The 12166-nt window shown below is 58.1% G+C and overlaps 3 protein-coding genes across 5 annotated transcripts in view; 2 read left to right on the plus strand and 1 right to left on the minus strand.

The window, feature by feature from the left end:
- ZBTB16 (zinc finger and BTB domain containing 16) overlaps window positions 1-12166 on the minus strand; it is a 69819-nt gene that overhangs the window by 51580 nt on the left and 6073 nt on the right. The window contains exons 1-2 of one of the 3 annotated variants that reach the window (XM_061368268.1): window positions 3295-3433; window positions 1617-2948 (exon numbers count right to left, since the gene is read on the minus strand). In XM_061368268.1, coding sequence (XP_061224252.1) covers window positions 1617-2878 — 1262 coding nt within the window. In that variant the 5' untranslated portion in view covers window positions 2879-2948; window positions 3295-3433. Of the gene's footprint in view, window positions 1-1616; window positions 2953-3294; window positions 3434-12166 lie in introns of those variants that run through there. The other 2 variants (XM_061368267.1, XM_061368266.1) reach the window with 2 other exon arrangements.
- RBM7 (RNA binding motif protein 7) overlaps window positions 1-12166 on the plus strand; it is a 43647-nt gene that overhangs the window by 17215 nt on the left and 14266 nt on the right. The gene's annotated exons all lie outside the window — the stretch shown is intronic.
- Window positions 2924-3991, plus strand: LOC133220236 (uncharacterized). The gene has a single exon (XM_061368186.1). It carries the CDS (start codon window positions 2924-2926, stop codon window positions 3989-3991), a length of 1068 nt encoding a protein of 355 aa, XP_061224170.1.

The raw sequence follows: 12166 nt of genomic DNA on the forward strand, positions 1-12166 counted from the left end.
CCCCCCATCTCCCAACCCTTGCATGCGTGGGGAAGGATCCAACCTTCCAGCCCACCCTGCCTCGGAGCAGACCCCTGCAGCTGCATCGGTCGCTGCTCTCCGGCTCGGAGGGGAAAGGGAGATGCTCGAGCCTGTGGCAGAAAGGCACGTTAAAATTCTCCCTGAGCCCTCACTGCAGCTCTCCTCCGGTGACGTTCGGTCTGCATCACCGCACGGCACGGCCGGCCAAGAGCTGCACCGGGGCAGCTCTGTGCACACGAACCGGCCCCAGCACCAGCACCAGCACCCTGCTCACGAGGTGAGGGAACAAAGCAGAAAGGAGCTGAGCACCCACAGGGAGCTGGGGACCCCTGCGAGGGGCCAGGGCTGCTCCCACGGTGTGCACGGCAGCTCCAGACTGAGGAGCGATGCTGCCGGCGCACAGCAGCTGTGCCCCACACTGCAAACATCATGGGCTGAACACGCGGGGAGCTGCTGCTCTGGCACCCGACACCGGCTCCGGCGCATCCTGCCCCGCACACGGGCAGCGTGCAGCACCGCCATCCCCGGAGCGCGTTATGTGCATGGGAACCAATTAACCTGTTGATTCATTAAAAACCTGACAGGGTGCAGAGCAAGGGGAGGCTGCGAGCGGCTCCGGCACCGCACGGTGCTGCCGTTCTCCGGGCAGAACACTGCTGTCCTGCTGCGGGGCTGCAGCCAGCACTGCACGGTGCTCACTAAAGCATGCCCAGCACCAAGGGGGCTGACCAGCGATGCTGATTTAGGTGCTGTGATCAACGTGGCTCCGTTCCCCAGGCAAATCTGGGAAGGAGCTCCAGCCCCTGCTGCCGCTATCAGGAGGCAGCAAAGAGGAGAGCACTGAACTCACACGCCACCGACAGCCACCACTGCGCTCCCACCCGGAGCAGGTCCTGAGGTGTGGGTGAGCACAAAGACCCCCCCACCCCAAGCAGGGGAGCCCAGAAATCACACCCACAGGCACTGGAGGTTCAACGCTGAGCCAGTGCCTGCAGTGCCGGACCCACTGCGCTCGCCCAGCGCTGCCCAGCCTGACCCACACACTACTTCGTGCAAAGTGCAAACACCCCCTGAACAGAGCAGCACGGAACCGCAAGGAACGGGGCGCTGCACGCAGCCATCCCGAACGTCACCGCTGCAGCCAGGCACAGGGATCCCATCGGTCTCTCCCTCCCAGCCCCGCACAGATGCAATGGTGATGGCGCAGGAGGGATCGGCTCTCGGTAGCGGGTGGGCGAGGGCTGCCCAACCCCACAGCATCCCTTCACACACAGATCCCCGAACTCAAAGGGCAGCAACATGAACCATTCAGCAGATGCTGGCCAGGGAAACCATTGGGGTTCATACTAGTGGGAAACACCTACAGCAAAGCCCCATCCAGGCTGCCCCCCTGACCAGTGCTTGCTAGAAAGAAGCTTCTGGCACGGCTGCTGGACGTGGGACAGTTGCAACAGCTGTCCCTGCAAGCACGGTTTTGGGGTACATGGCAAGAACTTTGCACCGGCACGCACGATACCCGCCCGGAAACCAAATCCCAAAGCAAGACCCCTCCCTCCCACCCAGTGGAAAGGCAGCATCGTGGCTTGGGCACTCACCGGTGCTGCTCGAGGGTCTCGTTGTCCGGCAGCTCTGCCCCGCACACGCTGCACTGCTCACCCAGGGCTCTGCTCTCCGTCTTCATGCCGGCCGCCAGCTCCCCCAGCTTGCTGAACAGCTCCCGCTGGATGAAGCCCTGGGGCAGCAGCCCCCCATAGGCACTGAAGTCCATGGAGACGGCCAGGGCCGGCTGCACGTGCAGGGCGGACGCCACGGCGGGCGGCACGCCGAGCACCGGCTCAGTCTTGTGGTTCGGCAGCAGGGAGTAGATGCCCAGTGGCTTCTCGCCCTGGGCGGCAGCGGATGGCTCTGGCCCCATCGGCAGCCCCTGGCCGGGCTCGGGTGGCAGCTCAGTGCCCTCCTCACGGGCATAGTGCAGTTCCCGGGCACTGGTGATGACGCTGCTGCGGGTCGGGGTGCCAGGCCCGTCCTTGCCCTTCTCATCGGGCTTCTCCCCACCGGAGGCACCGGGCTCGGGCGCCCGGGGGCTGTCACGGCCGGAGGTGTCGTCCACCTGCATCGCTTCGGTTTTGGCCTCGGTGAGGCCGGGGGGGCGGCGGGCGGCTGCGGGGTGCGAGTCCTCGGGGCCAGCGGGCGGCAGCGTGCCCTGCAGCAGAGACTGCCCAATGGTCATCAGGCTGTCCACCGCCGCCTTGGTGGGGCTCATGGCCGAGAGGGGGCCGAAGGAAGCCGAGGCAGTGGGGCTCTGCTCCGATGCAGCCACCGGCAGGCTCTGGCCGGCCACCCCAGCATAGCCACTGTCTTCGCTGGCAGGCTTGGAGATGAAGAGGCCCTTGATGTACCTCGATTTCCTCTCCTCCTCTTCCTCGGTGGCGGTGCCTCCATCGGCAGCGGCGCCCTCGGTGTCATTGTCCTCAGAGGCCTGGATGGTCTCCAGGATCTTCAGGCACTGCTCCTCCAGGTACTCAATCTCCAGGATCTCAGCGGCGTAGAGCAGGTCGTCCAAGTCTTCGACCTTGGCCTGCAGGGTGGCGGTGTAGGCGTACTCCAGGATCTGCTGGAACGTCTTTGGCGAGAGGAAGTCCAGGGTGTAGTGCTGGCTGTTGCGGTGGAAGAGGATCTCGAACATCTTGCTGGTGCAGGCCAGCACCGTCCGGTGCGCATGGAACTCCTGGCTGTCCACCATGATGACCACGTCGCACAGCGTCCCCGCCAGGCGCATCTGGTTGGCTTTGTGCAGCAGCCCGGTGGGGTGGCAGGGGTTCTGCAGCTGGATCGTGCCCATCTTAGTCACATCCATGGCGCGCCCGGGGCTCGCTCATCAGGGTGCCTCGCCGGCGGCCGAATGCGGGACCAGCTTTGTGTGCCGGCTATCTGCGGAAACAAAAGGCGGAGGGGGAAAGGAGCGGGAGGGAGGGACGGGAGGGAAGGGGGACAAGAGGAGCACCGGGGGGGAGCGGGGAGCAGAGGGGGGGCCGTTAGCTCGCAGCCGGCAGCGACTCGCCGCAAACTTTCTCGCCGGGCTCGGGGAGCGGCGGCCCCGCCGCTGCCGCCCGCGGACCGGGCGCAGCCTCCGCCGCCTCCCGCGCGCCCCGTCCGCTCCGCTCCGTTCGCGCTCAGCCCAGCCCGCCCCGTCCCATCCCGTCCCGTCCCGCCCGCGCAGCCCCATCAGGTGCACGGCGGGTGCCGGTGCCCGGGGGGGGGTCCCGCACTCACGGCGGCCGGCGGCTGCTCCGGCAGTTCGCACTGCCCGCTCTCATCGCCGCCGCCGCCGCTCGCCGCGCCGCGCAGCAAATCACGGCGGCGCCGGCCCACGGGCCGCCCCGGCACCACGTCAGGCGGCCCCCGCCCCCCGCCGCCCCCCCGCGGCCGCCGCCCGCTCCTGCGTGCGGGCGCCCCCCCCCGGCCCCGCCCCGCCCCGCACACCGGCACCTTGCGGGGCGGCACCGGGCCGGGCGGCGGCTGGACAGCGCTGCCCACAACAAACATGGAGGAGCCGCCGCCGCCGCCCGGGAGCGGAGCCGAGCAGCGAGGCTGCCCCCGGGCCCCCGCCACGAGAGACAAAAGCGGCCGCGGGGGGAACCGGGGCTCGGGCACGGCCCCATCGGGTCTCGTCGATCGCCGCGGTGAGGGCTCGGCTGAGCACAAGTCACCCCAATGGGGCGCGTTCTGCCCTGACCCGGTGCGTACCCCACGTCAGCATCACCCGCGTGCAGGGTTCCCGCACCCCGGGTGGGAGATGGGCAAAGACCGGCAACAGCAGCTCCCAAAGGGAGCAAAACAATGGGAAGGGAACGCTGCGCACACTGCCACGCTGCCAGCGTCCACAAAACACCATGAGATGCCCTGTGCCAGGAGCTCGTCACCCCAACAAGGCACATTCAGCCCAGATGAAACGGGTACCCTGCACTGATGTAGTGTTCCCACAGGTTCCCACACCCCAGGTCAGGCAGCAGAGGTCCAGCAGCAAAAACTGGCTATGACAGCCCAGCAAAGGGAGCAGAACAACGGGAAGGGTAATGCCAGCCACAACACCATGCTGCCAACAAATGCCCCATGCCAAGGGGAGCACTCAAGCACCTGAACCCCCACATCACCCTTAGGGATGCAGCGACACAGACCTCTTCCTCTCTCCCTGCCCAGCAACACCATGGCTCAACACAGCCAGCGCCAGGCCCAGCGTCATCAGCTAAAACAACAACTACGGACGGTATTAGTACAAAGATCCCCTTGGGGTAAAGCAGCGCAAATGTAATCTAAGGAGAACGTTATGGGGAAGTGTGTTTATAATTATAATGGGATTTAATGTACTTTGGGAGCAGATGATAGCAGTCATTTAACGAGAACAGCCTAATAACGGCAGCCCCACCACGGAAGGCGGCGCTGCTGGGGCTATTAGATGCTCGTGCTGTGCACTAGGGGAGGCAGCAGCTACCCCTGTTTTTGGGGGGTTATAACTCGCTGATGTAATTGGCAAGAGCAGGGATGCGGTGAGCGTTCAGGCAGCGCTTCTTGGGCTGGGAATTGCCTCAAACTGCTCGAATTCCTTCCCCTCCCTCAGTTCTAAATAGGAGCAATAGGGGAAGGGGGGGGATAGCGAGGCAATGCCGGTTCAGGTGGTTGTTTACCCTTCTCCAACTTCTGAAAGGCTCCATTTCAGGGCTGGGATTTTGCAGGTGGTTAGGGGTACATTTTGAGCGTAGCTCGCATGAAATTAAGCTGCGTGAGTCCCATTAGCAATAATGGAAATCCCACGGCTAAATTCCCAGGCAGCATCCTGAAAATTAACCCCCCAGCCCTCCCTGTCAACTGGTGCATTGCACTTTTTGTTCCTCCTCTAACACATACAGTAAAAACTACTGGGCTGGTTAAGAGACTGAATTCCCGCAGTGGCACTGGACAGCATGTCTGCCCCAAGCAGGGAACACCAGGCTGCAGCATTCCCAAATCTTGCCCCAAGTTCTCTGTGTGCCGGTGCCTTTGGAGACCTCTCTGGACAGCAGAGGATTTGGAGGTGAGGCTGTTTTGCTTTGAGAGGTCAACAATACAGCAGAGCTGGTCACGTGTGGCAGCCAAAGCCAAAGGGATCCCCATTCTCTCAGGGCTTTCCTCCCTTGCCCACCTCCATTTCCCAATGGGCTGCACCACAGCTGGCTCTGGAAGCCCCTGAGCTCCCCAGAGCACCACAAGGCTCTTCCCCCGACCCCTCTGCCCAGCCCATGCTGGCTCTGCCAATGCTCAAGTCCAGTGTATCCCCAAACTTATACAGTGCCCTGCAAACCCATGCACACACAGACCTGGGAGATCTCTCTCTGGGAAGACAGCACTGATCATAACACATGTAAACCAGGAAAAAGCCCAGAACTCTCGCCCATGACCTCAACTCTCAGCCCCTTATCCCCAGCAGTGCCCCACTCCTCCCTGCAGAGCCTCAGCAGGGTCATTCCCACACCCCGGCACAGGAGTTAATCCCTCATCGCCCCCCCCCAGCACCTTCCATTTCCCTCCATCTCTCCTCATCAGTTTCCAATTTATTTACTTTTCTGATGTTAATCCCCACCTTGTAGTGTAACTTGTTTATTAGAAAGGAACCGGCACGTTAAATGAAGCCAAGCTGGGCTCTCGTGTTAAATAGCAGTCACGCCCAAGTGCCTCTCCATGTGCCATTACTCCAAGTGATTGAGGCAATTTCTTCCTCCGCCACGAGTTTCAGTTGTAAATCTCTCAACCAGATACGGGGGCAATGATGTGCTGCCTGGTGCGATTATTATTAACCTCCAGCATTAAACTCGGGAGACGTCCGTGCTTTCCCGGAAGGTCTTCCCTGCGAGGACCAGGCAGAGCACAGGCACCGTTCCTGGAACCTACAGAGCCCTGCACATTCCCTTCTCCCTCCCAACCCTTCCTCCTTTTGGACAGGGAGATGCCAACATCCACTTTCCCAACAGGATAGCCTGGCAAGGATGCGCAGACCCACGGGAAGGAAAGCTCCACAAAGCACGGATGGGACAAAGCAATGACCCATAAGTACTCCAAGAGACAGGGGCAGCTTCAGGATGTGCCAGGCACACAGGAGGAGGAGAAGGAGTAAACAGAAGAACCTCCAGGATCACAAGAAAGGAAACTCCTTGATCAGGATGCTCAGACCACAAAAAGCCGTCACAGGAGATGGCTTCAGAAAGAAGGTCCCCAAGCTTGGTGGGCCCCAACTCCAGTTGCCCCCCCCAGCTCTTCCCCCTGGGCCTCTTCTTGTGAGACCTGACTTGTGAGGGCAGAGGGCAAGAGCACAGTGACTTTCCCATGTCACAACCATACATGTTCCTAGCTTTGCTTCAATGTACTGGGAGGGTTTTCCAGTCTTGCTGGACTGGAGCTGAACCATGAAATACCGGTGCAGGGATTCATGCACCACACACAACATCAGATCAGTTTTAACCCCAGTCAACAACCCACCGCTCTTAAACCCTGACTTTGGATATCACTCCAGACACTGACAGTTCGCAGCATCCCAACCCTTGCGTGCGCACCGGACCTGGAACTCTCCCGGCACTTTATCCCTGCTCAGAGCCGGAGCCGTGCCTGGCTTTCACACACGGTGAGCTGTCAGCTTAGGAAAAGATGATTGAATGCGTCAGACTTTGCTTCCAAGCCCCCGGCCCAAGGGCACAAAGCTGATGGGCCAGGGCAGGAAGGCTGTGCAGCGTGCGGCCACGGCGCGTTAAGCTTCCTGCGAACCCCATTGATCCGCTCCGGGAGCCACACGGACCCTGCACCCGGGCACATTGTGGCGGCACGGGGGAGCAGAGGAGCCGGGAACAGGCTCCTTATTGTGCCCCCGCTGAACAAAGGGAACCTGAGAGCTGCTGCGAGGATGCAGCTGGTTCTGCCGTGGGGCACAAGCTCTGCGCTCTCCTGCAGTTGATGCCAGAGGAGACCCTGCAGGAGCTCTCCCAGTGCCACAGGAGAGGTGAACATGTAAATCCAGTAACTGAGACGGAGCAGACTGGACACACATGGACTGTTGCACTGCAGAAACCATTGTCCACCCTGCCCCATGGGCCTGCCTCTTCCCTACAACCTACCAGCCCTGGCTTGGCAAGGGATAGGGTCTGGCCAGTGCTGGAGCACACAACAAAAGCAGGGCAGCAGCAACAAGGGTAACAGCATCACCGACCTTGTGACCCACGCAGCCTGGCAGTCATGAATCATGGAATGGTTTGGGCTGGAAGCAACCTTAAATCTCATCCAGTTCCAACCCCTGTCACAGGCAGGACATCTTCCAGTAGACCAGGTTGCTCCAAGCCCCATCTAACATGGCCTTGCATCACTGCACACATCTGTGTGTCTCTGCCAGGCTGAACAGGGCTGCTGCATGCATGTGTCTGCGCTTCCCAGCTGTAAAAATCCTCCCTTTAAGCCAGGCTCCTTTAAGGGATACAGCATCTGAGCAGTAAATGGGGAGCACTAAAACAATACACTGCTTCAAGTTACAACTTTGCTCATGTGTGCAGTGGCTCCTGCCTGTACATTTGTGCTGCGGTGGGGACAACTGGACTTGAACACAACTACATCGATGCCATCACATCAAAGGAGCAGGCAGCATCCCTCCATCCCTCCCGGACACCAGGGGCCAGGCTGTGATGCACACAACACCGGTGAAAGCAGATCCAATGGGTTCCTAGGAGCGCTCCCTCCATCCCCCCGGCTTTGTGCGGGCGATAGATGCCACACAGCCCCCGAGACAACGGGGCTAATTAGCAGCTTAGGGCCCCGAGCCTGCGAGGCCGGCGGATGAGTGGGAGCTGTGACTCAGGAGGGCGGCAGCCCGGGCCAGCCTTCCCGCATTCCTGCCCTAAATCCCCCACACAAAAGGGAATTTAGCCACAGTGACTCAGCGAAGGAGCACAAACTTTACAGCCGGTCCCGAGCTCCGTGTTCCTGTATCCCCCCCCAGCACCGTGCTGCTGGCTCGGTAATTAAATAAAACCGTCTCCCTCTAGCAGGCTCTGACCTAATCATTTGCACAGCACCTATTTTTAGCGTTACCCTTTGTACGTATGTGAGCAAGCCCCAGCCAGAGGCAGCAACTTTTGAAGTCCTAACGAGCGGGAGGGGGTCTCCTTTGTGTCATTTACTGTGTGATTATTTCTCCTCCTTCCCCCTGTCTCTCAGCCTAAAATATTTGCCATCATGCACGGGACGAGGAGCGGGATGTGCCACGGCGTTAAATGTCAGCCCCATCCGCACAGCGCCGAGGCGACGGCTGCGGGCTCGGTAAAGTTCATCCCGGAATGAAGCCCTTTGAGGATCTGCACCGGGCCCACCGGGATGGGGGATGCTCTGACATGGTGCCTTTTCCACTTGTGGCCTGATTTCTCTCCATCCCCCTAAACCGGCTGTTGGTTCTCTGCAGGATTAACTCAGTGCTGGCAAAGGAGACAGTTTCAGTGCTGGGCAGTCCTCCTGCAGCAGGGTGCAGGGGTGCACCTCCACCCAGGCCCTTCCTCCTGCAGGAGGATGGTGCCCAAGTTCAGGCACTAACAAGAGCTGGGAGTTAAACCCCCATTTGGTGCTTTTCTGATTAACGTGTCGTTAGTCTATTGCTGAAAGCTCTTCCTGCCTTGAAACAGGACAGTTTCCAAGAGCCCCTGAGTGACTCTGGAGTTTCAAAACCCAAAGTCACTTAGGACCACAAGTGGCATAAGCCATCCCATGGGAAGCAGCCAGTTCCCATGCCTTCATGATAATCAAGTCCATTCACTGGAGGAAGCAAGCCAAATCCTGAATTCCAATCACTGAGCGAACACCTTTACCCCTGATTTCATCTTTCCTTTCCAGCAAGTGCAAGCCCCATGTCCCATTTCCAGTTGCATGAGTCACCTGTTCCCCTTTCCAAAGGGAAACTATATATATATATATACACATATATATATGTGCCTGTGTGTGGGTGCACACAGAAATGCACTACCGTTTCTGACAGTGCAAACAAAAGCCCCCGCTTGTGGAAGCCTTTCCTTCCCCCCTTCCCTTCCCAACATATCTGTGCATTAGATATTCACACAAAATGCATTCACAGCTGGGGAAACTTCTGCCAAGATGGGCTCCTCCTCCTTCCCTTCCTTGCACCAGGACAAAAACATTCTAGTGGCTGAATCACACATCACAGACCTCCTTTCTAAGATGATCGAGCTGCATAAGGAGGGTATTTTAGTCCCAGATTAAATCCCTGTTCATCTCTTCCATCACTGCTAACAGCCATCCAAACTGTACAACCCCACAGTGTATGAGAGTCAAAGTGTGAGGCCAAACGCTACAGCCTAGGTTCAAGGTTAGGTATTAACTGATTTTATTTTCTTAATTGCCAGAAGATACAATAAACCCCCCGTATCTTATCTGGTCACGGATTCCTAAGGGACTGAAACCCCAGATAACATTGGTGCATCAGGACGGCTCCCAAACCACCCTTTTCAGAGCAGATATTTATGAATCCCTTGTGAAGGTCTGGAGTAATCAGCGCCTTCGAGCTCAGTCACAGCAGACACGTTCATCACCACGGGTCCCACGGAGCAGCCCAGCTGCGTGGTGGGGTCGGGACCGGGAGGTGAGCACGAAGGAGCTGTGGTGCCCTTGGACCGCACGGAGTGTGCTCCTGCTGGAGGGGACTTGGCACAGTCTGCCCTCAGCCCGGCCACATTCCCCGCTGGAACGGCTCGATCGGCCTCCCAGGAATGAAAGTAAACACTCCTGCAAAGCCCTTCCTGGATAAGGCCTATCTGCCCAGGGCCAGAGGTTCACATGTGCTCCTGCAACACTCGGCATGCAAACAGGGAGACACAAGGGGTGTGATGCCGGCGGCTGCGTCCACAATCCCCCCAACTCCTCTTGGGGTACAAAGTCCCTTTGGAAACACAGCCCAGTTTTTCCCACTGCATGCACCTCCTCCAGTGCCTCTGCTGCTTAGGGTACCTCATCCTCAGGCTGGGAAATGCCAATCCCACCACAGACGGACCAGAATTCCGTTTCTCTCCACCATCTGAAGGCTCACCAGAGCATTCACATTCACCACTCACAGTGCAGAAATGGATCCAGCACCACTGGGTTGCTGCGGGTCCTTGGTGCTGGGCAGAGGGATCAACTGGGAGGGCAGGGAGCCTGCTCCTGGCACCACAAAGCAGAGTGGCTTTGGGGGATTTCAGCTCTGGAGCCTTTTGAAAGGTCACTTTGGAAACATCCCTTCAGGCATCCAAAGGGGAGAAAAATAAATCACAGCTCATGAAAAAGTAAGATGACAAAACCAGCCAGCACCTTTCCTCCCCAGGGGCACCTCGCTCAATAGACATGCTCCCCAACAGCACATGGTGGCACACAGGATGCACTACACAGCAATAGGACCAAGATGCCAGAGGGAAGAGGAGTTTGCAGCCTTGAGAGAAGGGCACTGAGGCCACACAAAGGGGATGCCAAAGCGACCGCTGGGGGGGAGAAGCTCAACCCTGGTGGCAGATCAGGGGCATGTGAACGACTCGTGGTTGTGGAAACAGGATATGGAAAGGAAAGTTTATCCCCTGGCCAGCTGATCAGCAGAATCCGTATGGTGGCACTGAGCAAGGGGAGTTACTTCAATACAGTTTTCCAGGTGAGAAATGCCTGACTTCAGGTGTTTTTGTCAAGGGTGGAAGCAGCTCAGATGCCAAGCATGCACCATACCCAGCTCTAGGACCCCATCTTTGGCCACACTCATCCTCCAGTCAAGCACTTTCATTCCCCAGACCTGGCTTTGCAGAAAGTGCTATGTGCCATAAGGTTCAGTAACGAACAAGGTGCATGTGCTCCCTAAAAACTGGCTTTCTTTCAGCCATGAAGCACTGCTGCATTAACTGCAGGTGAAATCCTTTGCCGGCACTGCTCGAGAGTTCAGCTGAGGTGATGAGGAATAATCCCCACTGGCTCTGAAGCCCGTGAGCTTTGCAGTGATGCCGCTCCCCATCGCATCCCTGCCCAGGAAGGGCACTTCCAGCAGGACACAGGCAGCCCCCAGCAAGCACTGACAGATGAGCTGCACAGACCCAGCCCAATGCCAGAAAGCCAACGCCAGGAGCCAGCTTGAAGCAGGGTAGGAAAGAATCTGCCTCGCACAGGCACAGAGCAGGCATTGGCCAGGAAGTTACTCGTGCCTCAAACCCATGCATTTTGCCCCATTTCCTGAAATTTGGAGGCTGTGATGGGATACTGTAAGAGGATCGGAAAGTCTAGTTTGATCTGGGCTCTCACACTACTCTGATTTAAATTGTACTTTCTCAGCATCACCTTTTGAGCACAGATAGTGTGAGGGAATCTGGTCACAGGGCAGGAATAAGTACATTTTCCTTACGTGTTGGCCACACGGCGCTCACGATGAGACAATTCAAGTCTCTGTGACCTGAAATGCTGCCCCTGTCTCTGGTAATCCTAATCCTGCTGGAAATAGGAACCAAGCACAAGTGTACGTGGCGCAGTGCTCGCAGCCTGGGCTGCTCGCAGCTCTAGATACCCTCCAAAGGCCACTAAACAAGTGTGCGACCAAGAGCTTTCCTTTGCAGGGTCAGAACACTTAACTTGGCATTCAGATTGGCTCATTCTGCTGACCCAGCTTCACCCCTTAGAGGTCCTTCTGCAGTGTGGGAATCAGCACTGCAGACACCCTCTGGAACCCAGAGCATCCCAATGCTGTGGCCAGAACTGTTCTGCAGGATGAAGTTTGGATAGTAATAAAGGACAATTAATGCCACCCAAGAGCTGCAGGCACCAGAGGGCTGGGGCCATCAAGCCCCTGTAACAGTCAGGAGGTAAAGACGAGGCTTACACAGAAGGTGGGTCCTTTGCTGTTGAGCTTCCAACAAGGTCCATGCTGGGAGGGAGAAGAGGGGGGGAAGGAAAGGAGATGAGTGAGCGCGCTGCCTGCTGCAGATATTGACAGAACCATTATGGGCATGTATAAAACTCCCATTTGCGTGATGCGAGCGTGATATTCTTTGAATACTTCTGTCTTGAGGAATTCTTTATTTTGCCATAGAAGAAAAATGTTTTCATATTCTCTCCTGCCTTTCAG

Source organism: Neopsephotus bourkii, unplaced genomic scaffold (genome assembly GCF_033783945.1).
Source record: "Neopsephotus bourkii isolate Nb327-2 ecotype Australia unplaced genomic scaffold, CSIRO-AGI_Nbou_v1 NB_1433, whole genome shotgun sequence".
In the NCBI taxonomy this organism is placed as follows: domain Eukaryota; kingdom Metazoa; phylum Chordata; class Aves; order Psittaciformes; family Psittacidae; genus Neopsephotus; species Neopsephotus bourkii.